Source organism: Eptesicus fuscus, chromosome 23, assembly GCF_027574615.1.
Source record: "Eptesicus fuscus isolate TK198812 chromosome 23, DD_ASM_mEF_20220401, whole genome shotgun sequence".
Classification (NCBI taxonomy): domain Eukaryota; kingdom Metazoa; phylum Chordata; class Mammalia; order Chiroptera; family Vespertilionidae; genus Eptesicus; species Eptesicus fuscus.
In genome coordinates, this window is record NC_072495.1 from 25,335,366 (window position 1) to 25,359,525 (window position 24,160).

General features: G+C 62.6%; 2 protein-coding genes across 3 annotated transcripts; one reads left to right on the forward strand and one right to left on the reverse strand.

Annotated features, from left to right (window-relative positions):
• The first annotated feature begins 2 nt into the window (after positions 1-2).
• Positions 3-12,945, forward strand: CCDC157 (coiled-coil domain containing 157). 2 transcript variants are annotated; one of them, XM_028146746.2, is made up of 12 exons: positions 40-129; positions 2,421-2,579; positions 4,108-4,366; positions 6,291-6,462; positions 7,181-7,826; positions 8,566-8,643; positions 8,966-9,156; positions 10,257-10,433; positions 10,575-10,743; positions 11,689-11,828; positions 12,445-12,533; positions 12,620-12,945. In XM_028146746.2, exons 3-12 carry the CDS (start codon positions 4,119-4,121, stop codon positions 12,867-12,869), a joined length of 2,160 nt encoding a protein of 719 aa, XP_028002547.2. In that variant the 5' UTR covers positions 40-129; positions 2,421-2,579; positions 4,108-4,118; the 3' UTR covers positions 12,870-12,945. The 2 variants fall into 2 exon arrangements, with proteins under 2 accessions (XP_008140660.3, XP_028002547.2); XM_008142438.3 differs by lacking the exon at positions 2,421-2,579 and having other exon boundaries at positions 3-129.
• Positions 12,946-14,337: 1,392 nt separating this feature from the next.
• RNF215 (ring finger protein 215) lies at positions 14,338-20,922 on the reverse strand. The gene is made up of 9 exons (XM_054712780.1): positions 20,544-20,922; positions 20,126-20,272; positions 19,289-19,360; positions 19,119-19,204; positions 18,546-18,702; positions 15,700-15,819; positions 15,483-15,626; positions 15,168-15,270; positions 14,338-15,081 (listed from the first exon to the last, which is right to left on the reverse strand). The coding sequence occupies exons 1-9, from the start codon at positions 20,832-20,834 to the stop codon at positions 15,059-15,061; spliced, it is 1,143 nt and encodes a 380-aa protein (XP_054568755.1). The 5' UTR covers positions 20,835-20,922; the 3' UTR covers positions 14,338-15,058.
• Positions 20,923-24,160: the final 3,238 nt, after the last annotated feature.

The window sequence follows — 24,160 nt, forward strand, 5'->3', positions numbered from 1 at the left end:
GTTGCCATGGCAGCGGTCGGGGCGCCGGGATAGGGTTTGCTGGGGTTCCCTGGAGCTGCGGGCGCGCCGTGGGGGGCAGTTCCATGAGCCGACCCAAAGCAGGGGCCGAAGCTGCGACACCAGAGACCGGTAAGAAGTTCTGCATCCCCCGCCGGACGCCCCCCGCACGCACCCCACGGCCCTAGCCCCCCTCTCCTCTACTCCAAGCCGGTCCCTCGCAGCTCCAACCCGCCTTCCTAGTCCCCAGCTCCCTCCCATCGGCCTCTCACTTTGGAGAGCCCCTCCTCTCGGGCCTGCCTCCTCAAAGCCCCCCCATCTTACCCCCTCAGCCCCCTCTTTCGCTTCAGACCCACCTCCTCCACACCCCCTTCCTGAGTCCCAAGCTCTAATGACCGCTGGGCCCTTTTCCCCCACCCCCTGCCTCCATAGTCCCTCCTGCAAGCCCCATGGGCCATCTCCAGGAGGGGCTGCTTCCTTTATTTTTTTAATTTATCTTTACTGTTGAAAGTATTACAGATGTCCCCGTTGTCCCCGCCCCTCACCATGGGGCCGCTCCTTTGGGCTCCACCCCTCACTCCCACAGGTGCCTCCCTGCAGGCCACTCTCTTGCTTCCCAGATCCCCGAGGAATCCCATCTTTTTGCTTCGACCCCTGGGATCCTCCCCTCCCTGTCCTCTCTCCTCTCCTGCCCAACCCCTGCATGCGGGCCGGCTCTGAGCGCTTGCCTGGACTTTGGCTTCCTCATCTGTGAAATGGGGCCGTGATAGGAAGGGGTGTCTGCTGGAGTCTTCCCTTACACACAGCCCATAAGCAGTTCACGTCAGTGTCATGCATGTAGAATAATAACGATAGCTGGGATTTCTTGAACGTGACCACGAGCCAGACTCTGTGCCAAACATCAGCGGCGTTACGTCATTTATTTCTTATAGCAACTTACGGGGTGGAGTGGGAACCCCAACCCAGGCCACTCTCGGCCCCTCTACTCCTTGGTCGTCACTCCATGTCTTCACTGTCCCCAGGGATCCGGGCAATTAGCAATCCTGAGTCAGAGACTAGCAGCCGCCACAGACGTGGTTTGAGGGTTTCGAAAGTGCAGGTTTACCGCGGTGACCTCGAATCTCGGTGGGCGCGCCCGTCGGGAGCTGGGCGGGCTGGCAGCTACAGAAATTTGAAAGCCTGTGCCCAGCGCTCCTTCCCCTGACACATACCTACGTGGTTTTCAAACCGCGCTCCTATCTGCACATCTCCCATGTTCCTAGTAGTCGGACACAGGTACACGGAGCTGTTCTTCCTTGTTCTTTGACATTTGCGCTGCTATCAGAACCGGAATCTGACACGCGTTGGGATCTCGGCAAGCTCCTGAATTCCAGGGCCTCCTCCCAGGGTGGCGTGGCTGGCTCGCCGTCTGTCCGCCCTCTTCGCGAAGGAGAACCAGGACGTGTGTCTGTTTTTCTCTGTTGGTTTCTGCCTCGTTCTTTGGGGACATAAAGTCTCATGAGCGGCAATATCTCATGAGAGGCAATCGCTGAAGCAACACACGTGTGAGGCCTGTGGGCCTGTGTGTGTTTGCGTGCGTACGCGAGTGTTGGGGGGTGGATACTCTGCGCCCTGTGGGTGGGACGGACACAGCTGACACACCCAGGACTTGCCCCCTGCAGAGACCCTCTTGACATAGATCGTGGTTCCTCCCTGTACCCCGTGCCCAGCACGTAGTAGGCACTCAGTCATCGCGTGCTGAATAAACACACAGGATCTGGCCCTCCACACCTACCCTGTCCAAGACGGTAGTCGCCAGCCCATGTGGGGGTGCATTTGAAAACAGTGGTTGGTCCAATTGGATATGTACTTTTAAGTGTCAGATGGATATTGGATTTTTGAGACTTGATGCAAAAAAACACCTTAAATTTATATTTCATGTTTGAGTGATACTATTTTGGGCATATTGGGTTAAATATACTGTTAAGTTTAATTTACCTGTTTCATTTTACTGTTTTTCGTGTGGCCGATAGGAAATGGCAAACCCCATATGTGACTCGCATCCTATTTCCTCTGCACAGAGCTGCCCCAGAGCAGCCTGGCCGGAGATGTTGCACTCCAGAGTCCCAGCTCCCTGCGTGACCCTGGGCTAACCCCTCACTTTCCAGAGCCTGCGTTTTGTCACCTGTGCACGGCTGCAGATCTGGAAAGAGGCGCACAGTAGGTCCTGTGGTCGGAGCTGGCACAGTTGCAGCGTGCTGTCTGTGCTCAGGCCCAAACCAGGCAACCCCACCTGTCCTTTCCACACTTTATCCCTCCGGCCTGGAACACCCGCCTCTTCTCCTGGGACAGCTTCCTCCGGGCCCCCCAGGAAGCTCTCCCCTAGTCCCCCCCCCCCCCCCACACACACACACACACGCACTCTGGCCTTCATTCATTCCCAGGACTGAAGAGCTGCGTGGGGCCAGTCCTGCGCTGGAGACAGGAAATCAGGCACCCGGATGAGCCTCTGACCCCGAGCCCCAGAGCCTACAGGCTGGTCTGAGACGGGGGGCAGGCACCTGTGCAGACGTCCCGCTTCTCGGGCAGGCTCCCGCACCGAGGTGAGAACAGGGCATACTCCCCTGCGAGGCTGGAGGCTCAGCCCTCAAACAACCCCACCCCGTGGTGCCTCTGCGCTTCCCAGCACCTGTGGGCACAGGGGGGCCCTCAGGCCCCTCCGCCCAGGTGGCTAGGTCATATCCCAGGGAGCTCAAATGAGAGTCCCTGTGCTCCCAGGTAGAGAGACTGCCACGCACAGGTAATTACTCAACTAGGGATTCAGTGCCAGTGAGATGGAAAAGAACAGGATGCTTGGAGAAGGGGTACGGGGGACCTCACCTGGCCTGGGACCTGAGGGAGATGGCTTATCTCGAGGAAGTTGGGGGAAAGGGCACATGCTGAGTGGTGAGATGCTGAGGTGAGGTGGGGGCAGGTCACAGGGGTTGGAGCCTGGGGCAGTGTTCTGGCCTTTATGCTGTAGAAAGCCATTCAAGGGCCCTGGGGGGGGGGCGTTGAGGGAGTGAAGGGGGCGAGTTGCCTTTTTAAAGGATCACTTTGGCTGCCATATCCCCAGGGAGCAAGGCGGTGCCGGGCAGAGGAAAGAAGGAGATGGAGCGTGGAGCAGTGATGATGGACAGAAGTGGGGGTTCTCAGTGTGGTCTGGACGTAGGATTGGCAGCGCTCCGTGCTGGATGTGGGGTTAAAGGAAGGGTCTGGAGGAAGGGCCCAGGTGCACTCATCAGGGGTGCCACCTTCTGAGATGAGGGAGGTGGAAATAGTAGGGGTACCGGTTAAAAGTGTGGATACCGGTTAAAAGTGCGGATTGGCTATTAACTGGTTAAAAATGCGGATTTTGTAATCAAAGAAAACACAATACTTTCAAGAGAAACATCAAAAGTGCTTTGTTCAAAGTAATGTCCATCGTTAGCTACACATTTCCCCCATCTTTCAGGTAACTTGTGGATACCATCCCAATAGAACTTTTCTTGTTTTGAGGCAGACCATTCAGAGACCCCACTTTCCACTTCTTTGTACGTTTTGAAGTGCCGCTCAGAAAGATCAGGGCTCAGCATCCACGGGGCTGCCCAGCTCTGAACAGAGCGCTGGCTCTGACAGCACCTGCCGGGGGCACGTGAGGAGCCACGGGAGGGGCGAGAACAGTGTCTGTCGCTTGCCCGCCTTCTGAGTCGCGGGCCGTGAACACAGTTCACCCAAATCACAGGTCCACAGACTCTGAAGATGGACAAGAAGCGTTCTGTGCGGGCCGCAGGGACAGAGGGGAGATGGAGCAGGCAGACAGCTGCCCCAGACAAGGATGGCCCGTGCTGTTGTTGCGCTAACAATGCAATCACCGTAGTCCTAACTACTATCGATGGGGAGCTTTTATTGGCGTCTTATCCGAACCAAGCGCTTTACTTGTAGACAGACACCTGTGAAGGCCTCCGAGGGCCTGGTGACCTGGGGTTGGTGAGCAGGCTCCTCCCCAGGGCCTGGGCCCCGGAGCGGCTGGGCAGCCAGGGGCCTGAGGAGGGTTCCTCTAGCCGCAGCCACGTGGCTCTGGCTGATGGGGCTGCCCTCTGCCCGTCCCAGGAGCCCTGAGGATGGCTCACCTGCTGGGCAGTCAGGCCTGCATGGACAGCCTGCGCAAGGACCTCACCGACCTGCAGGGCACCATCGTAGACGTCTTTTCCCGAGCTGGACCCGTGCGCTTCCCCTCCTGGAAGTTTCCTGACCACGTGGCCTGTGACCTGGACATGGTGGCCCTGCTAGAGCACTATGACCACGTGCCGGGCGACCCGGAGTTCACACAGCTGTCTCACGCCGTGCTCCTGGAGCTGGTCATTGACAGGTGAGGGCCCTGACCAACCTGCTGTTCATGGGGTGCTGATACCCGCCCCGTAAGCCAGTAGCAGCCATGGGACCACCCTGGTAGCAACGTTGGTAGCAACCATCACCTCTGAGTACCGTTGGGGGCCAGGTCAGCTCAGGGCCCTCACGGAGATCCCCCCTGTGCCGTGTGCTGTGCTGTCCTCTCCCACCCGCCCTCGGGGAGTTGCTGGCTGCCCTGCTGGGCTCTCTGACTCCCCAGCTCTGACCACGGCCTCTCTGGCTGCTTCCAGCTGCCTCCTCGGGGTTTCCGTGTGTCGGGGACTCCACAGCTGCCGTTCAGAGTTTCTGTCCCAGCATCCTGTGGGCTGTGCTGTGGGGCCAGACATGGGATGTGTTTTCCAAACCCTGGCCCTGCTGGGAAGAGGCCAGTGGATCCTCCACACCCCATCCCCACCCCCCCACCCCCCCCCCGCGACACTTCTGTGCTCTTACTAACATTAGCATGGTCCTTAGCTTTCCCTTCCCGTTCCCCTGCTCCAAAACCTTGCACGCTAATGAAGTCATGGGGGCCCGTCAAGCAGGGACCCCAGCAGCTGGAGGATGCCGGCCTGGGACCAGGGAGCCAGGGCACCCACTCCGAGGCCGGGAGAAGCCCTTGGAGTCCATTTGGAGCCAGTGAGGCGCTGAATGTGTACGCACAGAGCACCCCTTCCCTCCGCTCTGCCCACTCCTCGCTGGTCTGGCTCAGCCCCCCTTGTCCCTCCAGGTCCAGTGTACGCGTCCCCCTCTGTGACCCCTTCCCTCCTCCTTCTGCGCACCCCCTGCTGAGTTAGTCAGAGCCTCCCCGGGCTTCCACGTGTGAGCATAATTCCTGCAGAGGCTGCGGGATCTGAGAGCCAGGGCAGCTCGGGGCCCTGGGGGAAGGGCCCCGGGGGAAGGGCCCTGTCACCGGCTCGGGGTGTAGCATGGGGAGGTGCTCAGCTCATGTCGAGGGGGTGATGGGTACGGATGAAGGTCGTGCAGTTCGCAGTATCCCACGGAGGGGGTCTCCTCCCTGGCTGAGCAGACAGATCGCTCTGCAAGGCCACGCCACACCCTCCTTCCGAGTGCGTTCCCACCCCAGTGCCGCTCACCTGTGCAGCGGGCACACTGACCCCCTCCAGTCCTAGAAGGACAGCTCGGCCCCGAGAGAGGCAGGGCCTGGAGACAGTTGGCACCTCCTGCCCTGGGCCCTCTCTGCCCAAGGCCAGTGGGTTTGGGGTGACCCCCTGCACCTGCAGCAACTGGAGGTCACTCACCTGCCTGGTGTGTTTTGCAAAAGAGCTTGGTTCCCAGGCAAATACAAACATCCCCCCAGCACCCATCTTCCTTAAAGTAAGCGTGACTCTGATCTTGACCTCAGAGGTCAGGATAGAGGCCTAGCTCGCTTCACTCCAAGTCTCCATGGTCACAAAAGCAACTTGCCCTTCAGAGCCTCCCCAAGCCCCCCAACTAGAATCAGGAAATTGCAGGGCACCTGGCCCTGAATGCTCACCCAGTGGCTGTGGGCAAGCTCCTCCCGCTCAGGACTCGGCTCTGTCCCCTGTAAGGTGAAGGCTCGAACCCTGCGCCCTGTGCTGTGAGGCAGCCACTTGCCCAGCCCTCCGAGCACTCAGGATGCCACTGAGGCCAGGCCCGGCCCCCAGAGCTTCCTCCCAGAGCAACACGCCGGGACACTGCTGGGCGGGCAGAGCGCTGCACCAAGGAGACCCCCAAGCTCGGCCTCCTGAAGGGCTTCCCGGAGGAGGTGGCCCATGGGTTGGGTTTGCAGCTGGCCTGGCAGAGCATGTTCTGAGACGCGCCAGGCCCTGATGCCTGGGCCAGTTCCCCGGAGCCAGAGGCTGCGACTGTACGGCAGGAGGGCGCGCTGGCACCGGCGCTGACCCCGCTGCCCCTGCCCACAGGCTCCTGCTGCTGCTTCAGAGCTGTGCCAGCTACTTGGACACCCTCAGTTCGGAGCAGACAGTGCCCCCCGCCAGGGCTGTGGGGCCCTGCATGTCCGTGGGGCTCACGGTACGGCGCTTCTGGAACAGCCTGCTGAAGCTGGGCACGCTCTACCAGCAGATGCTCTCCCAGGTGGGTCAGCTACCCCCATGCCCCAACGGCGGTCACCCTCACACCAGCCCACTCTGCCCCCGCTTCCTGGCCCGGCACGCCGTACGTGCCCCGGGCCCACTCCTGGCTCCACCCTGCTGAGGGAGAGTGTCCACTCCAGAGCCGCCCAGTCAAGGCCTTGTGTTACAGCACAGGCCTCGGGGGCACGTCTGGGCTGCCGGGCTCTGCTCTTTACCCTGCGGGATTTGGACAAACGCTGCCTCCTCTGAGCCTCAGTTTGTTCACCTGTGCAATGGGAGTGACGGCGGCCCCCACCTCCCAGGGCGTTGTTGGGCGACAGTGTTCGTACGAGCACCATTGTTAAGGGTTAGCCTGTCATCCTCACAACCACCCAGTGGGAAGCACCGCTGTCGCCCTGATGGGAGCGGAACGAAACCGAGGGGTCCCCTAGGAAAGAGCCCAGCACCCGGCCCCGTGCCTGTCACTGTCGCTCTCCCAGTGTCACGGAGGGAACTGCCTGGAGCCGGGGGGGGGGGGGGGGCAGCAAAGAGGAGCCTGGGCTTAGTGAGTCTCGGCAGCGGAAGGACAGAGAAAGGTTCTCTTTCGTTCACGTTGGTGTCCAGCAACAGCCTCGGGCCTGAGCCTGGGGCGACGCTGTCACAGAAACCCCCAGGGAAGCGGTCCCCGCCCAGGCCCGTCACCCCCCTGACCTGCTTTCCCTTTCTTTTCCTGAACGCAGAAAAGGGCAGCCCAAGGGGAGACCCCCATCTCCAAGCCCACAGCCAAGGGCGAGCCCGCCAGGAGCCCCGAGTTTGTGACCGCCAAGTTCATCAAGCCCCCCTCCCCAATTCCAGGCCTGCCCCCCACCTGCCAGGAACCCGGCAGCCTCTCCGTGCGCGTCTCCCTGCACTCTCCGGCCAGGACCACGGAGAGCACCCGGAGCGTCCACTCGCAGACGGTGGAGACGGCCCTGGTGCCCTGCGACGCGTGCGCCAGCGTGCAGGGCAGCCTGCGGGAGGTGGGCAGGGCGGTCGTGGGCCTGTGCCAGAGCCAGAACCTGCCCTCGTCCTTGGGCCACTTTCAGCAGCTGGTGCAGAACACCATGGGGCTCAAGCCGCTGCCGGCTGCCACGGTGGGCCACTGGGCGGCAGAGCAGAGCAGAGACCTGGCCCGCCTCAGCAAGCACGTGGGAGCCCTCACGCAGCTGGTGGGGCCCCTCCGGGCCCAGCTGGAGGAGGCGGAGGAGCAGAAGGGCGGACTGAGGGAGCAGGTGGGCCAGCTGGAGCAGGCGCTGCAGCAGGAGCAGGGGCGGCGGCGGCGGCAGGCGGACGAGGCCCAGCAGCAGCTGGCCCAGTGGGAGCGTGACAAGCAGCAACTGCTCGCAGGTCTGTGCCCAGAGGCTGGGCCCGCGTGCCACTTCCTCCGGGGAGCCCTCACTGAGGGCTCTGCTGCAGCCTTAGTGTGGGCTCTTCCCGTCGCAGCGGGGCTGCTGGACAAGTAGTTGGGGTGGAAGGAGCCCTGGCTGGGGAGTGAGCCATAGAGCAGGGCGGGAAGGCAGCCAAAAAGGTACAGTCAGGAGGCCACTGCCACGCAGGCAACTGGAGCGTGAGCCCACTGGGACCCCTGGGGCCAGGGCAGAGCACGCACCCCAGAGCTGGCCCCTCCGAGGGGCGAGGGCGCGGGGCACTCACCCACCCACTCCTGCTGGTCGCTGAAGGTGACTCCTGGGGAGTTTGCTCCCCTGGCACCTCTAGCCAGCAGGGTGGCCTCTGGCTTTGGCAAAAGCCATTAGGCAAAGAGACGCAGCCACTGACCCTGGAAGTCAGCCAGTGCCCGCTAATGTGAGGCCGGAGGGAGTTGGGCAAATCCCTGGTCTCTCTGAGCCTCGCGTGGCCTCCGTGGGGGACACAGGCCCAGGGAGGGAGAGAGACATGGCCGCCAGCCAGCAGGGAGCAGGGCGGACGGGGACCCGGCTCCCTGGACCTCCCGGAGCTCACCCTCCAGCCCAGGTGGCACCTCCACAGGGCGATGGCTGCCACCACTCTCTAGGGGACCCTGGGCATGCAGGCCACCAGCCAGGCCTCCTGATGGGACCTCTGAGGGGCCTCTCTCTTGGCTGCATAGAAACAGGCGAGCTCAAGAGGAAGGTGGCCGCCCTGGAGGGGGAGCTGAAGCAGCAGCAGGAGTCCACGCAGGCCGTGGGTGAGGAGCCCTGACATGTACCCCGTGCCCTGTGCCCCGTGCCCTCCATCTCTGTCCCCTGGGCTCCTGGGGCAAAGGTGAAGGGAACAGCACAGGCCTGAGCGACCACCCTGCTGGGTAATGACCCGGACTGGGGTGCCACTTCTGTTTTCAGAACCCACCTCCGGTGGGGTTCAAGCACCGTGTTGTGGCCAATGACACAGCCCCAGGGACGTGCTGTGACACATTCACCCCCGGTCCTAGCCTGGGTCCGAGGCCGTGCAGGGACCCGCACCCAGGGCTCCCCTGCCCCGTCCTTTCCTGTTCCTGCTCGATCCCGCAGAGGCAAAGGCCCAGCAGCTGCAGGAGGAGGCCGAGCGCAGGGCGGAGGCCGAGAGGCAGGTGCGGCAGCTGGAGGAGCAGGTGCAGCTGCTGGCCGGGAGGCTGGACGGGGCCAGCCAGCAGATTCGCTGGGCCAGCACCGAGCTGGACAAGGAGAAGGCCCGCGTCGACAGCATGGTCCGCCACCAGGAGGTGAGGCCGGGGGCTTCGCCAGCGCCCGGGGTGCCTGCGTTGTAGGCTTCAGGGAGAGGGCTCCACGGGTGGGGGTGGGGGTTATCTGTGTAAGGTGCCTGCCCCCCACACAGACCCAGGTTTGGGGTTGACTCACCTCTATGGAGGATCTGCGCCTCCCCTCAGCCAGGCACAGGGGGACGGTGACCCAGGGACAGACACGGCCGAAGGAGGCCAAGCAGTTGTGCCACCACAGCTCCCCTGCCAGGTGGCTAAGAGGGGCAGGCAAAGTGCTGCAGGGATCCAGGGACGGATAGTCACGTCTGTGCTAATCCAGGAGGGCTTCTGGGAGGAGGTGGCCTTTGCGCTGTACTCCAATTGCTGGCGGTTAATTCATCAGCAACAGGAAGGATAGGGAGGACAGAGGATGAACCGGAGCACAGGATACAGCTGTGCTCTGGGCAATGGGGTCTTGCAGGAGCCCCCCTGGGGTGCCTTTCTCAGTGCCCTGCAAGAACAGTCACGGGCGCCACGCATCAGGTGGCTTCTGTGAGCCAGGCGCTGGGCCAGCCTCTGCAGCCCCCTCCTCCTTCCTCCTCATCACGACAGTAGGTGGCAGGTGCTCGTCATCCCCATTTTATGGGGGAAGAAACTGAGACTCGGTGAGACGAAGGAAATTGACCAAGGCCACACAGTTAGCCAGAGCTCGGCCCAGGACTCAGAAATGACCGGGGCTGGTTCTTTTTGCTTTGCGCTCAGTGGGTGTCAGGAAATGTGGGTTCCAAGTGACATGGGCTGGAGATCTAAGGAAAAGAAGAAAACATTTTCTAAAATTCCTGGGGGGAGGCCGATAGCCAACTGCTTTCTAAGTGGGCAAGGTCTGCAAACCGGGGGTCTGGCTCTGACTGGGCGGATGTGTCACCCCTTGCCCTCTTCCCTCTGCCCCTTCCCTTTCACATGTGTGCACAGCCTCCCCCACCCTCCCCCCACACACACAGACTGACTTGGCTCAAAGGGAGGGCTGGGGGCAGAGGTCACAGACACTGTAGTCTCCTTAGTCCCACGTGGTTCGGCCGAGCCCCATGGGCCTCACGGCCTCCCGCCTGCCCACCCCGGCTCAGTCCCTGCAGGCCAAGCAGCGAGCCCTGCTGCAGCAGCTGGACAGCCTGGACCAGGAGCGCGAGGAGCTCCAGGGCAGCCTGGCCGAGGCCGAGGCCCAGCGGGCCCACGTGGAGGAGCGGCTGCAGAGCGTGCAGAGCGAGAGGGAGCAGGGGCAGTGCCAGCTCCAGGCCCAGCAGGTGGGTAGGGGGAGGGGGAGGAGCCCCCGGTAGCTGGGTGCCTGCAGGCCTGTCCCACGTCTAGGGAGTAGAAGGGGTGGGTGTCCCCAGGGGAGCCAGGAAGTGTTCCCCGGGCCAGCTCTGAGCCTCCCTCTGTCCCAGGAGCTGCTGCAGAGCCTGCACGGGGAGAAGCAAGGCCTGGAGCAGGCGGCGACAGATCTGCGGCTGACCGTCGCGGGGCTGGAACGGGAGCTCGAGGCGCTGAGGGAGCGGGAGCGGCTGCTGGTGGCCTTCCCGGACCTGCACAGGCCTGCCGAGACCCAGATCCAGAGTAAGGGCCCGGGGATGGTGCACAGGGCATGCTGGACCCAGGGCGGCACGACCCGGGGGTCTGCAACTCCCCAGCCTGTGTAGATGGGGACATGGAAGCCAGAGGTGAGGTAACTGCCTGGGTCACACAGCCGCATCCAAACACAGGTCTGGCTGCCTGTGTAGACGGCTCATCACCACGTGTCACGTGCCAGTCCTCGCTCGACGTCCCTGGGCCCCTGTCCGAGCATCTCCCAGACCACACCATGCAGCCTGCTCCAGGGCACAGCCCCCACTGTCCAGGGTCCCGGACCCCATGGCCCAGGAGTGCTAGGGACCCGTTTCAGCAGAGGACCTGGGTCCTGGCCCGGCCCCTGCAGCCCTCCCTCTAAGCTCCAGGGGTGGATCCATTCACAGAGCCCCAGGAAGATCCATGCAGTTTAACTGGCCACGACGAGTCATCATCCCGAGCGCTGACCTATCGCTATGTGCCGGACCCCCTGTTGCCCTCTCCGCTGCCCTGCCAGGCAGGGAGCAGCCGCTACAAATCCAGAACCAAAGAGGGCAGGGGCTCGCCCCGGTTATTTCAGCCCCAAGGAAGCGTGACTCCCCGAGGGATGGGAAAGCGCCTTGTTGCTGAATTCCTGGCTCATGCCCAAGAGCGGCTGCGTGGCTTTGGGCAATGCGTTGTCTCTCTGGCCTTCCAGAAACAGGCTTGTCTATTTGCTAGGTCTTCACCCAGCTCTCAGATTCTATAATGTAGTCTCCTAGCGGGGGGATTGCGGGGGGTGGGGATGGTGAGAAGCCAGGCCTCAGGAGAGGGAGGATGATGGGAGGCCGTGCACGACCCTGCCCGGCTCCCCTGTGCCTGCTGGGCCACCGACCATGCCTGCCCCCCGGGGCCCTGTCCTGCTGGGCACCAGAGGCAGCCCTGGCGGGTGAGGTCCTAGGTTACCTGTCCCTACAGGCTCCGGCAACGTCGTGGACGACATGGAGAGGCAGGTGCAGGCCAACGACATCCGCATCCGGGTCCTGCAGGAGGAGAACGGGCGGCTCCAGTCCATGCTGTCCAAAATTCGGGAGGTGGCCCAGCAGGGGGGCCTCAAGGTGGGCAGCCTGGGCCCTCACCTGAGGGCTGGCTCTTGAGGGCTTGGAGAGGCCCTGGCCCCACGCTGGGAACCTGTTGAGAGCCCCCGCGCCGCAGGCGGCTTCAGGCCACTGCTGGGAAACAGCCCGCATGTGTTAAGATGGGAGGTGTGACAGTGCCTTCTAGCTCCAAGTCCTCCCCTCCGGCCCTTCATACTCTTATTCCAAGTGCACTCAGGAGCCTCATCAGAAAGCAAACCTGGCCGAAACCAGTTGGGCTCAGTGGATAGAACGTCGGCCTGCGGACTCAAGGGTCCCAGGTTCGATTCCGGTCAAGGGCATGTACCTTGGTTGCGGGCACATCCCCAGTAGGAGGTGTGCAAGAGGCAGCTGATCGATGTTTCTCTCTCATCGATGTTTCTAACTCTCTATCCCTCTCTCTTCCTCTCTGTAAAAAATCAATAAAATATATTTTTAAAAAGAAAGCAAGAAAGAAAGCAAACCTGGAGGCTCCCCAAGCCCTGCCCCTCAGAGGAAGGGCCATGGGCACAGGCCGGGCCCTCCCTCGCCCTCTGGCTGTGCCACCCTCTGAACAGGGGAAGGACCTGGGTCTTTCTGAGCTTGGCTCTCTTTGCAGCTGATCCCGCAGGACCAGCTCTGTGCCCGTCCCAGCCAGGGAGTCCAGGGAGCAGCACCCCCCGTCCCGGCCCAGAGAGTGTCCCCAGGGTGAGTGAGGCTTCGCCAGAGGAGGGGCTGACGGGCGGGCTGGTCCCTCTTGCTCACAGGGGCTCGTGCCATCTGGTCCTCCTCAGGCCTCTGGGCAGGTGGCACTCACCTGGCAGCAGGGCAGCTAGTGCGGGCAAGATCCTGCCGGGCCAGCGCCGGGCATCGCCATCTTCGCAGTCCGGTGGCCGATCCAGCAAGTCCTCCCTGGAGGATGTGACCTACTCGACCACCTGTGCCCAGAACCCCATCCAGGTGTTGGCCAGGCTAAGGAGGAGACTGTCACCAAGCCGGGGGCCGGCCGGCCCTGCACACCAGCTCCGGGAGCCGCCCATGTAGCCTGCAGTGGGTGGGGCTAAAGGGCGGGTAGCTGGCAACCCACCCAACGTAATAAAGCCCTCGCCATCACCCACAGCGACCGGCCTCCCAGCGCCGTCTGAGCCGGGGCAGAGCCTGCCCTCCCCGTCCTGGGCAGGGACCACGAGGCCCCGGCCATGGAGGTCATCGCCTGCAGAGGCCTGGCGCACCGTGGGCCTCAGGAAATGGGGGATCCTGTCGCAGTGGGAGGAGAGGGCACACCGAGGGCAGAAAGGAGCTCCTAGCCCTGGGCCAGGTGACAGGCAGTCGTTTGATCCCCGTAGCAAAGGGCCAAAGGGGACTCGGTGACACCCCAAAGGGCGGGTGAGTGGAGGAGTGTGCAGGGGTGGAGAGCAGCTGGAGGTGGGTCCGACGGGGGTACGTGAGCTAAGAAAGGAGTCTGAGGCTGGGGTCCCTGCTCTGGACTCGGCAGGGGACAATGACACCTTCCCTAGCCCCAGGTCTGAACTTGGGGCCTCCCAGCCCGGCTCTGAGCACATTAAGACTCCTTTCTTTGAGGAGTCCCTTCAGGAAATGTAAGTCACAAAGGGTTTCTCTGGATCCGGAGATTGGATCCCCAGGAGGCCACTGAAAGCAGGGCAGGGCCCCACCCAGCCAGGGATCGGGCACCCAGCCAGCCCTGGCTCTCCCAGGCCTAACCCTCGTGGCCCGGCACTGGTGCCACCAGCCAGGCCAGCCCATTGCAGTCCAGTTTCCTCAGGGGCCTCCAGCCTGCCCCGAGCCACGCCTGTGAGGGACAGGCCCCGAGACCTTGCTGAGGACTTAGGGTGCGCGCTCCCAGCTCCCTGACATTTCCCCTGGTGAGCAGGCCCGCAGGCGGGGCACCCAGTTTACAGAGGAGGGCCCCGAGGGGCCACGTGTGTAGCTGAACCGGCACGGCCAGGGTCTGTGCAGCCCGGGGCCCTGAGGGAGGCTGAGGGCTCCCTGCAGTGGAGGCCTGGGCCCCGGCGCAGGGGAAGGACCGTCACAGCCGGCCCCTCTGCATCCTCAGCTCCCAGCTCTGTATTCACAAGTCCCGGCCGGTGTGCAGGGTCTTCGAAGCTGAAATAAAGTACCTGCCAGGCTGCGTTCCGTCCGGCTCCGACGGCTCCGGGGAAGCATCCAGGCTCCTCTGGTCCTGGCGGAACGCTGACCCCGAGGGCTGGTTCCACGCCGATGGCTGTCGGTCGGGCTGCGCAGGCTCAGGCGCCGGCCCTCCTTGCCACGTGGCCCCTCCGTCTCCAAGTCCGCGGCAAAGAACTCCTCACGTGGTCGGTGAAGCCCACTCGGACGTCTCCCTCTCGGGGACACTTCATCACGGGAGTCAAGGCCATTCACGTCCTAGTTCCAGGACTGGGCAGGCGTGTCCACGGGGCTGTCTTACCACCCACCTCCCTCAGGCAGGAGCCCACGGTTTGTTTTTTAATCTTAAAACATCCACACGTTTTCTTACGTTAAAATATATCCGTGTTTATTTTAATATTAAACCACCTCCCCTGCCCCAAGTCTTCTAAAAAAATGGATGCCCGTGGACGATGCACCACATTTATCCGGGGCTTCAAGTGTCCTGGGCACTGACCCGCCGCCCACGGACGGCGCAGGCCCGGATGGCTTCTGCGGTCCCCGGTCTCCCCGGCAGGAGGGGGCCCGCGGGACGGCCGTGAGCCCTTGGCGCCTAGCGCCCAAGGCCCGCGGGCAGGAGGCCTCTGGGTTTCACATCCCAGCCTTGACCAAGACGTGTCCTGAAAGATGGTCTGCGCCTCCCCTGACCCACCCCCCAATAAATAAGCACAAAAGTGGCCACTGCAGCCTTGGCCCCGGGGTGTCCTGACGGGCAGGCAGAGAGCTCCCCCGCCCCCACCTCTCCCCAGGCCCCTGCCCCGGGTCCGGGAGCTGCCTGCCGAGAAGGCGGACACCCAGGATTGTACACAAAGGCCCCAAAGGGGCCTCTCTCCCTCACTTCCAGCAGGTCTGGGCCCCGCACCGTCGGCCTGGGGGCTGTGGATGTGGTGGGGTGCCTTGCTCAGCAGGGAAGGCCCCATCTTTCCTCCCACCCTCAGGGTTTCCTGTCCTGCCCATCCCGCCGTCCTGTTCCAAGAGCCCAGGCCGAGGGCCAGAGTGCAGGTGGGAGGGGGGTCCCATCTCCCCGTGCAGAGCGCCAGCTGGGGCAGCTAATCCTCTGAGTAGCGGTTCCCTGCAGGGAGGAGGGGAGAGAGCAGGGAGGGCGGCGTCAGGTGGGACCAGGTGGAGCCAGCCAAGGGCCCCGCCCGTGGTGCTCACCCAGGACGTTGAACTTGCACAGCGGGCAGGTCTGCTGGAGCATCAGCCAGGGGTCCACGCAGTCCCGGTGAAACTCATGCTTGCAGGGCAGCACCCGGAGCCACTGTGGGGAGGGCAGGAAGGGCTCAGGCCCCAGCCGCAGGCCTCCAGGGGGTGCCTGGCCCCGTGTCCTCACCCAGGCCGGGGAACTGAAACCCCAGTGGCCCTCAACCCCCCATTCTGCTTTCGGCGGTGCTGGTGGGGGTGGTTCCGAGGTCTTGGGTGGAGTGGGGGAGTCACAGGTCAGCCGATGGCTGGCCTCTGCCGGGGCCTCACCTGCTTGTTGCAGAAGTAGTCCAAACACACGGCGCAGGTCTCGGCGCCAGGCTCCGGGGGGCCCTGCGCCGCCCTGCCCAGCCTGCAGCGCCGCGTCTTGAGGGATGCCAGCCTGCGCACCACGCGGCGCTTGAGCAGGTCCACCTGGCGGGGAGGACACGCACCGTTGGGCAGGCCCGAGGGCTGGGGGCCCGGGACGCCCTGGGCTGTCTCCCACCTGGCCTCCGGGCTCCTGCTGGCTGTGCCGGGACGCCTGCCGCTGGGCCTGGACCACGAGGCCGGTGCACAGGAGCATGGCCACCAGCAGGATGGCGTTCCACAGCTGCTGCAGGGGCTTCTGGGGAGGGAGCAGGGTGTCAGGGACACGGGGCCCCTGCCCTCTCCCCCCAGTAAATCCACCCCAAGGACCAGGCAGGTGCGGTCCCTCAGCACCGGCTCCCGGCTCCTGGCTCCCTCTCCTGACGCCTCCGTCCCAGGTCTGCCCGGCTGACTGCTCCATCCACACAGGAGGGCCCCTCCTTGTCCCCAGCCCAGGCCCCTCCTGAGCAGCTAACCCGTTGCTGTGGCAACTCGTGCAAGTGTCTTCCTGGCCAGGACTCCCCGCCCAACCCCCAACCTGCACTGCTGCTCTGCTCTCTAGCCGCCATCACCCACCCACCTCTGTCCGGGCTCCCCAGGGGCTGTTGCCTCCCTCTCCTTGGGTTCCCATGTCCCTCCTCTCCAGCCCACCCCTCCACTGCTCCAGCCTCCCCCCCCCCAGCCCCCGCCCCAGCCCCATTTCCCACCACAGCCACAGCCACAGACCTGGTCACCCCACACCCCTCCTGGCCACCCTTCCCCCATGAGAAACCCAAACCCCTCGGCCTGCCTCAGGGCCCTCCATTCCCCAGCCCCTCCCTCTGGAGTGTCCCTCGCTCCTTTCTTCCTCTTGTGCCTTCATACACTGCTCCCCTCTGGGGAGCCCCTTCTCCCTGCCCCTTCCCTGGGCTACTGTCTGGACGCCCCTTACTCCGGAAGCTCTGTCTGAGCACCAGGCTGGGCCAGTGCTCCCCCTCGCCTTGCCGGCCCAGCTCTCCGCACCCCCACTCTGCACCTGTGCTTCCTTGCTGCTGCCCCTCGGAGGGAGGACACCCTACGACGCGCCTCACTGAGTCTCTGAGCGGCTCCTGGGGTGGGGGCGCTCAGAGTTCCTGGGGGAACTTCACACCCTGAACTCCCACCATGTGCCGTGTGGCAGCCAGGCTGACTACTGCGCAGCGGGCTCAGGAAACGAGGCGACATCGCACGCCAGACCCAGCTGCTCCCCAGCGGGCACACCTCGCCCACAGGGGCACGTCTCGCGGCCTGTGGGCGTGTGAGGACTAATAATAAACACGGTCACTTAAAAGCTCTGCCTTCTCAGTAGCTCTCTGCCACCATGTTCTTCCCCAGCCAACGCTGAAGTTCAACGACCATCCTCGGGGGCAGAGGGGCGAGGAGTTGTCTGTGGTTACAAGAGGCCACGCTCTGGACAGACTGGTGCGGCCAGTGTCGTTGCTTTTGCTCAGGGCAGAGGCACTGGGGGGGCCGCTGCTGAGGGCACCTGTGAGTCCCAGTCCCCCACTGTCCTGCCCTCCCCCCCCTGGTTTCTGTGTCCCCGTCATGCCCTCATTCGTGGTGGCACCTGCTCCAAGGAGCTCCCCACACGCCTCAGCGAAGCTCGGTGCCCTCACTGTGCCCGGAGGGCCCGTGCCCACAGCAGCCCAGCGCTCACCCCGCAGTGACGGCCTCTGGCCTCTCTCCTCCCCGGATGGGGCCCCGGGAGTCGGGCTGGCAATGCCCTGTGGTCATGCCCCTGCCACACTGAGCTAGGCGGGCACATGGCAGGACTCACTGAGTGGCCATTAAGGGTAAGCTCTTAGGGCAGAACCCGGAGCCCCATGGGCCAAGCTCTGCTGTAGGCCCACCGCCCAGCCTGCCCAGGCTCAGTGCATCTGGGGAGCCTCCGGGTGAAGAGGGAAGGCGGGGTGTCTGATACACAGGTGCTGCAGCTCTGACTCCCAGGGGCCCTGGGGTGGGGCTGAGGGCCGGCCCCAGCAGCCCTGCAGGCATCTCGGCTCCACGGCCATCCAGCTCCTGCACGGCCCGCCCTGGCCAGCAGCACGGCCGCTCGGCTGTGCCCACTGTACCAGCCAGACCGAACTGCAGGCTGTTATCCACCTCCAGGCCCCTCGGACCCGCTCCCAACCTGCCCCTCTCCGAGCTCTAGCCTTTGTGCCCAAACTTCTTCCCGGCCTCTCACTAACACCCCTCCCCCCAATACCTGCCTCCCCCCCACCCCCTGAGATCTGTGTAGGCTGCCCTCCAGGGGAGACCCAGGGGCTCCCTCCCCTTCCAGAAAGCCCTTCCATCCCCCGCATCAGGGCCTGCTTCCACCGCAGAGGGTGCTTCTTCCTGTTGCTCAAACGTGAATTAGTCTGGGCTGCCAGGGCCGCGTCTGGGTGAGAGGCCCCTTCCCGCTTGTCTTTGAGACCTCATAGGGCAGCGCCCAGGCCTCAGCCTTCTGTGCCCGCCACAGCCCTCTGCATAGAGCCCCGAGTGCCCCCGGATCTCAAAAGCCACGTGGTGACCCTACTCAAGCCCTTGTAACAATGAAGACATTCCAAGTAGCAGCAGCTGCCCATTTGCTCAGCGCCCAGCATGAGCTTCGTGCACGCAGTGCCCTGCCAATCCTGTGCCCCGTGCCGTCCTTGTTCACCGACGAGGAGCGTGAGACCAGGGAGCTTAAACACGCGGCCTGCGGCCACTCGGCTGAGATTTCCGAGCCAGGACCCGAACCCACGTCTGCCTGACCTGAAGATGCCCCGCACGGCCCACGTCCTCAGGCGCCTGATGAGGCTGCACCCCGGAGGCTGGGGCCTGCCCCGCGCAGACAGGGGCCTGAGAAAGGCTTGCGGGCAGCATCCCTCTGAACCCTCTCGACGCGGAGCACCGGGAAATCCAGAGGAAATCAGACGTGGCCCGGCCTCCAGGAGACACAGCCTGCGTGCGGTCCTGCCCGAGCCTCCCCTCCCCGGCACGCACCTGCTCCTGGGCCCGGCTCCCTCCCAGGCACACCAGGTCCTGCCATCCGCCGTAGCCATCCTTGGAGAGGCCGCAGGTGGTCCACAGGGTCAGCTTCCACTCGATGTTGGCCGACAGGGACGCCCCACTCGTGATCTCCGCTGTGGCCTGGGTCCTCCTGGGAGGGAAGCCGCCGAGGAGCTGGACAGGAGGGCTCTGGGGAGGTGAGCCACCCCCCCTCCCCCATCGCCCCCCAGTTACCATTCTGCTTCGGGCCCCAGGCCTTCCCCAGCTGTAGGTTTCCCCAGTTCTCATACCAGCCAGGCCAGGCAGGCCCACGAGCCCAGGGAGGAGCCTGTCAATCAGATCCCCGGCTTCCTCCTCGCGAGAGCCAGTGCCCCCCACCCACAGAGCGGCCTCCTCGCTGCAGGCCCTGGCACCTCCTGCAGGTCTCCTCGCCCATCTTCCTGCTCAGCCGTAAGGATAACAGGAAAGGCCCTGTTCCCAAGATCCGTCCCCGCCCCCCAAGCCCATGGCCAAGCCGGGGACCCTCAACACCCAGCCTCCCGGGTTGGAGCTCAAACCCCGACTCACTGCAGCAGGGCCTCCAGCAGTTTGGTGACGTTGGCAGAATAATGGAGGACGATGACGGGCCTGAGCAGAAGCTGGGAGATGTCTAGCTGTAGGGGCACAGGGAGGTCGGATGGCCTTGGTCCCCCACCCCACCCCCCAGCCCGAGAGCCCCAAAGCCTCCTCCGGCTTACCTCTCGGACCACGTTGTGGTTCAAGATGAGGAGGAGCAGGGCAGAGGCCCCCAGGAAGAGCGCTCTCCGCATCTGCAGGACAGAGACGAGGCTGGCCCACGCCCCAGCGATGCCCTGCCCACGCCCCAGCGACGCCCTGCCCACACCCCAGCGATGCCCTGCCCACGCCCCAACAATGCCCCAGCGACGCCCTGCCCACGCCCAGTGACGCCCTGCCCACGCCCCAGCGACGCCCTGCCCACGTCCCAACAACACCCCAGTGACGCCCTGCCCACGCCCAGCGACGCCCTGCCCACGCCCAGCGACGCCCTGCCCACGCCCAGCGACGCCCTGCCCACACCCCAGCGATGCCCTGCCCACGCCCCAACAATGCCCCAGCGACGCCCTGCCCACGCCCAGCGACACCCTGCCCACGCCCGTCGCCAGTTATCCTCAGCTCCTAGCCCGGAGGAGGCATCCTTTCCTCTGGGGGGACCGGCTATACGCTCCTTGAGGTCAAGGGCAGAAACCCTCATTCTTCCTGCCTTTCTCCCACATGCCCTGTGGGACCCAGACAGTGCTGTGCCCTCCTCCCCCCGCCCCCCCGCCTCGGGAACTCCCCATTGGGTATTCTCAGAGCCTGGGGGCGTCCTGACTCTCTCTGACTCCCCCCCCCCCACACACACACACACCTGTTTCTACACCATACCGACTCCATTTAACACACCGGGGTCCCTGGCCCCACACAGGCCTAGGGGTTTTCTGGAAGCTCCTTCCGGTCCCACTGGGCAGTCTGGCTCCAGCAAGTGCCTCGAACCCCTCTCCTCCCGCCCCCTCCCCCACATACACCCCCTGCACCTGCTGGACCAGCGCCTTGGGGTAGGCCCGCGGGCCGCTGCCCTGACTCTCCTGCGGGAACTGGGCGGCCGCCTGCTCCTTGCCCACGTAGGCCACTGCGATCCAGCCTCCCCGGGGCACCTCCTTCTCAGCGTCCACGTTGTCCATCTGTGGGGCAGCGGGCCACGGGCAGAGGGGGGAGAGGAGGTTAGGAGGGTCAGGAGCACAGAGGATGCCAGGCCGGGGTTTGGGGATGAGTTTGGAAGGGAAGGCATCTGGGTCTCAGGTTTTAGAAGCCGGAATGCGGGGGGCCTGGGAGGGCTGGGGGTGGAGGGGGCTCCGGGCTGCCGGGGGGCCGCTGGGCCCTTCGGGATGAAGGCCGGATCTGGGTGCGGGGTCCGCGTCCCGGGGCCGGGCCAGGTGGCGGGGCGGCGCTCACCAGCAGCAGCCGGCCGCGCAGCGGGGGCGCCGGGTCGGCCTCGGGGCCGATCCTGACGCCCTCCAGGACCAGGGCGTCCTGCCGCGGCAGCCGCACGTCCACCCGCACGGCGCGGGCCCCTCCCCGCCCCGCCCGGGCCGCGGGTTCGCTGCCGTCGGCCGCGGCGCCCGGCCCGGCCAGGCCCAGCCAGAGCGGCAGCAGGGGCAGCAGCAGCAGCAGCGGCGACGGCGACGGCGGCGGCGGAGGGGGTGGCGGCGGCGGCCTCAGCGCGGGGCGGGCGGCGGGGCCCATGGCGGGACCCGGCAAACAGCTGAGACCGGGGCACCGGGGGGCCCTGGGCGCCGGGGCAGCGGAGCGAGCGAGGCCTGGGCCGGCCGGGGCGGGGCGAGCGCCTGGAGTGGGCGTGGCCGCTGCCGGACGGGGCGGGGCGTCGGAAGGGGGCGGGGCCGAGGCCGGACGGGGCGGGGCGCAGGGAGAGGGGTGGCCTCTCGGCGGCTCGGGCGCCCCCTGGCGGCCGCGGAGAACTCTGGCGCAGGTGGCCTGGGAGACCAGCAGAGCGGAGCCCAGGTCTTGGCGGCAGAAGCGGGCGGTCAGAGGGGAGGCGCTCACAGCCTGTTGGATTGTCAAGAAGCCAAGCTAGGACAGAGGAAAGCAAGAGAGATGGTTGGAAGGGGTGACCTGTGTGTGTTGGGGGGTGGAGGGGGGTGGTGAGCGGAGACTGATCAGGGCTGGAGAAGGGTAGGAAGGAGGGATGTCTAGGTCCTGGAGGCTGGAGTGGCCTGATGGTCCCACCGTGTGGCCTGGGTCAGATGGTACCCTCTCTTCCCTGGGCCCCTATCTCTCCCCCAGACCAAACTCCAGGAGGCAGAGAACCCGGGATTGACATGGGAGGCAGATGGGGGAGACAGGCCAGGGTCCTGGGGTGGCAGAGAGAGGGGCTGGAGATGCTTGTCTAGACAGAGCGCCTCCATGGGGCGGAGAGGCTGGGTCCCCAAGGAAGTCGCTTTCCTGGGCGGTGAGGTGGGCGCGACATAAGACCAGCACTGTCTCTCCCCAACAAAGTGACGTCTGAGGCCTGCTCAATGTGAACATTCCATCTTTTTCTCCACGGGTTGCAGCCGCTGAGAGCTGGCTGAAAGCCTTGTAAAAAGTAAACAGTGATAGAAGGCCGAAGGCCGGCTGAGCCACGACACGCTTTTCCCCAACATTCCATCGTGAAAAATATCAACCATACAGGAAGAGCGAAGGGATGCCACGGTAAACACTGGTATAACCACCAATGCTGACTTCTCAAGATGCTCCAGAAGAAGAAGAAGATGGAGAGAATAAGACAGCCTGATAGGATCGCCCTGGCTGGTTTGGCTCAGTGGTTGGAGCGTTGGCCTGTGGACGGAAGGGTCCCGGGTTTGATTCCTGTCAAGGGCACGTATCTCAGTTGCAAGCTCGATCCCTGGCTCTGGGGCGAGCAATCAGTGTGTCTCTTACATCAGTGTGTCTCTCTCTCTCCCACCCCCTCCCACTCTGCCTAAGAATCAATGGAAAAAAATATCTTTGGGTGAGGAATTAACAACAACAAAAGACTGTTTGATATTATGATATTAGCCCCAAGACAGATTCCAGCAGGCATGGCTCAGTGGTTGAGCGTCGACCTATGAACCAGGAGGTCAGGGCACATGCCTGAGTTGTGGGCTTGATCCCTGGTGTGAGGCGTGCAGGAGACAGCTAATCAATGATTCTCTCTCATCATTGATGTTTCTATTTCCCTCTTGCTCTCTCTTCCTCTCTGAAATCAATTTAATTATATATATATATATATATATATATATATAATATATATATATATATATATATATATATATATATATATATTTTTTTTTTTTTTAAATAGATAGACAAGTGGGGCATCAAACAGAAGCCAGAACCAGACCCACACACATAAACATGGGTATGTCAGAGGCAGCAACACAGTTGGGAGGAGGGGAGAGAAGGAAGTATGATGGACTATTTGATAAATTGCACTAAGAAAATGGGTTAACCATAAGAGAAGACATGAAATTGGACCCCTACTGCATATCACACACAAGATATCAAGTTCAGGTGGATTAGAGACCTAGATATGAAAAGTCTTAAACATTTTTAGAAAGAAACATAGGAGAATATCTTGATTACTTTAAGATCAGGAGAGATTATTAATCCAGAGAAGCAGATTGTAAAGGAAAAGACTGAAAAAATTCATTAACAATAAAATGAAAAATTGTCCGTCAAAACCCGCAACCTTTTGGTGCATGGGACGATGGTCCGATCAACTGAGCCACCCGGCCAGGGCCGGTGACTATTTTTATAACTGGCGATTTGTACTTCTTCATCTCTTTCAACTTTTCCACCCGTCCCCCCACCTGCCTCCCATCTGGCTAGCATCAATTTGCTCTCTGTATCTCTGACTTTGTTTCTATTTTGTTTGTTCATTTATTTTGTTTTGTTTTGTTTTTGGATTCCACATGTAAGTGAAATCATATGGTATCTGTCTTTCTCACCATGGATATTGTAGCAATGCTGAGCACAAAAAAAAAAAAAAAGCCAGTTTCAAAATAAGGCACGCTATGCAAGCTCAAAACCACCACGACTTATAAGACAAACGCACAAAAAAAATCAGTTGTGTCGTATACACCAGCAATAAACAACCCAAAAGGAAATTCAGACAACAATACCACGTACAGGAATATCCCAAAGAGTGAAATACCTGGGGAGAGATTGAGACAAGGAGGTGAAAGACTTGTGCACTGAAAACTACAGAACGTTGCTGACATAAGTGAACAAAGGCCTAAATAAGTGGAAAAGACATCCCTCTTAATGAACTGGTAGATTTAGTTTTGTTAAAATGGCAGTACTACCCAAGCAATGTACAGATTCAACACAATTCCTACCAAAATTCTAAGGACCTTTTTTTTAAAATATTTTTTTCTTATTGATTTCAGAGAGGAAGGGAGAGAGCTAGAAACATCCATGATGAGAGAGACTCATTGATCAGCTGCCTCCTGGACCGAGCCAGCAACCTGGGCACGTGCCCTTGACTGGAATCGAACTTGGGACCCTTCAGTCCGCAGGCTGACGCTCTATCCACTGAGCCAAGCCGGCGAGGGCCCTGTGTCATCCTTTATGCTTTGTGCGAGGTCCTCACGTCCGTGGGGATTTAGGAAATCACTCCTCAGGAGCTGGAGGCCCCTGGTTGTCCATGGAGAGTCTTGCTTCTCCGACTCTGTGAATGTCCCAGCTCGTCTGTCAGCCCCGAGGACAAGGCTGGCGGCCAGGACACACCCTGTAATTAGCCGGTCTGTGGCTTCCCCATGTGGCTACTCCCACTGCTTGTCCCCTACCTCCCCACCCTCCCACCCGGGCAGGGGGCTCCTCACTGCCCCCCCCCCCCAACATACACACACACACACACACACACACACACACACACACCAACCAGACGAAGACCCTTGCCAGCAGCTGTTCCCACGGGCCTAGAATGTGCTTCCGTTTCCCCACAAACATACACATCCTAGCCCCCCATCAGCGGGAGCTGGGAGCCCTTGTGAACTTGGGGAGTAACCAGAGCTCTTACCCTATGGTTA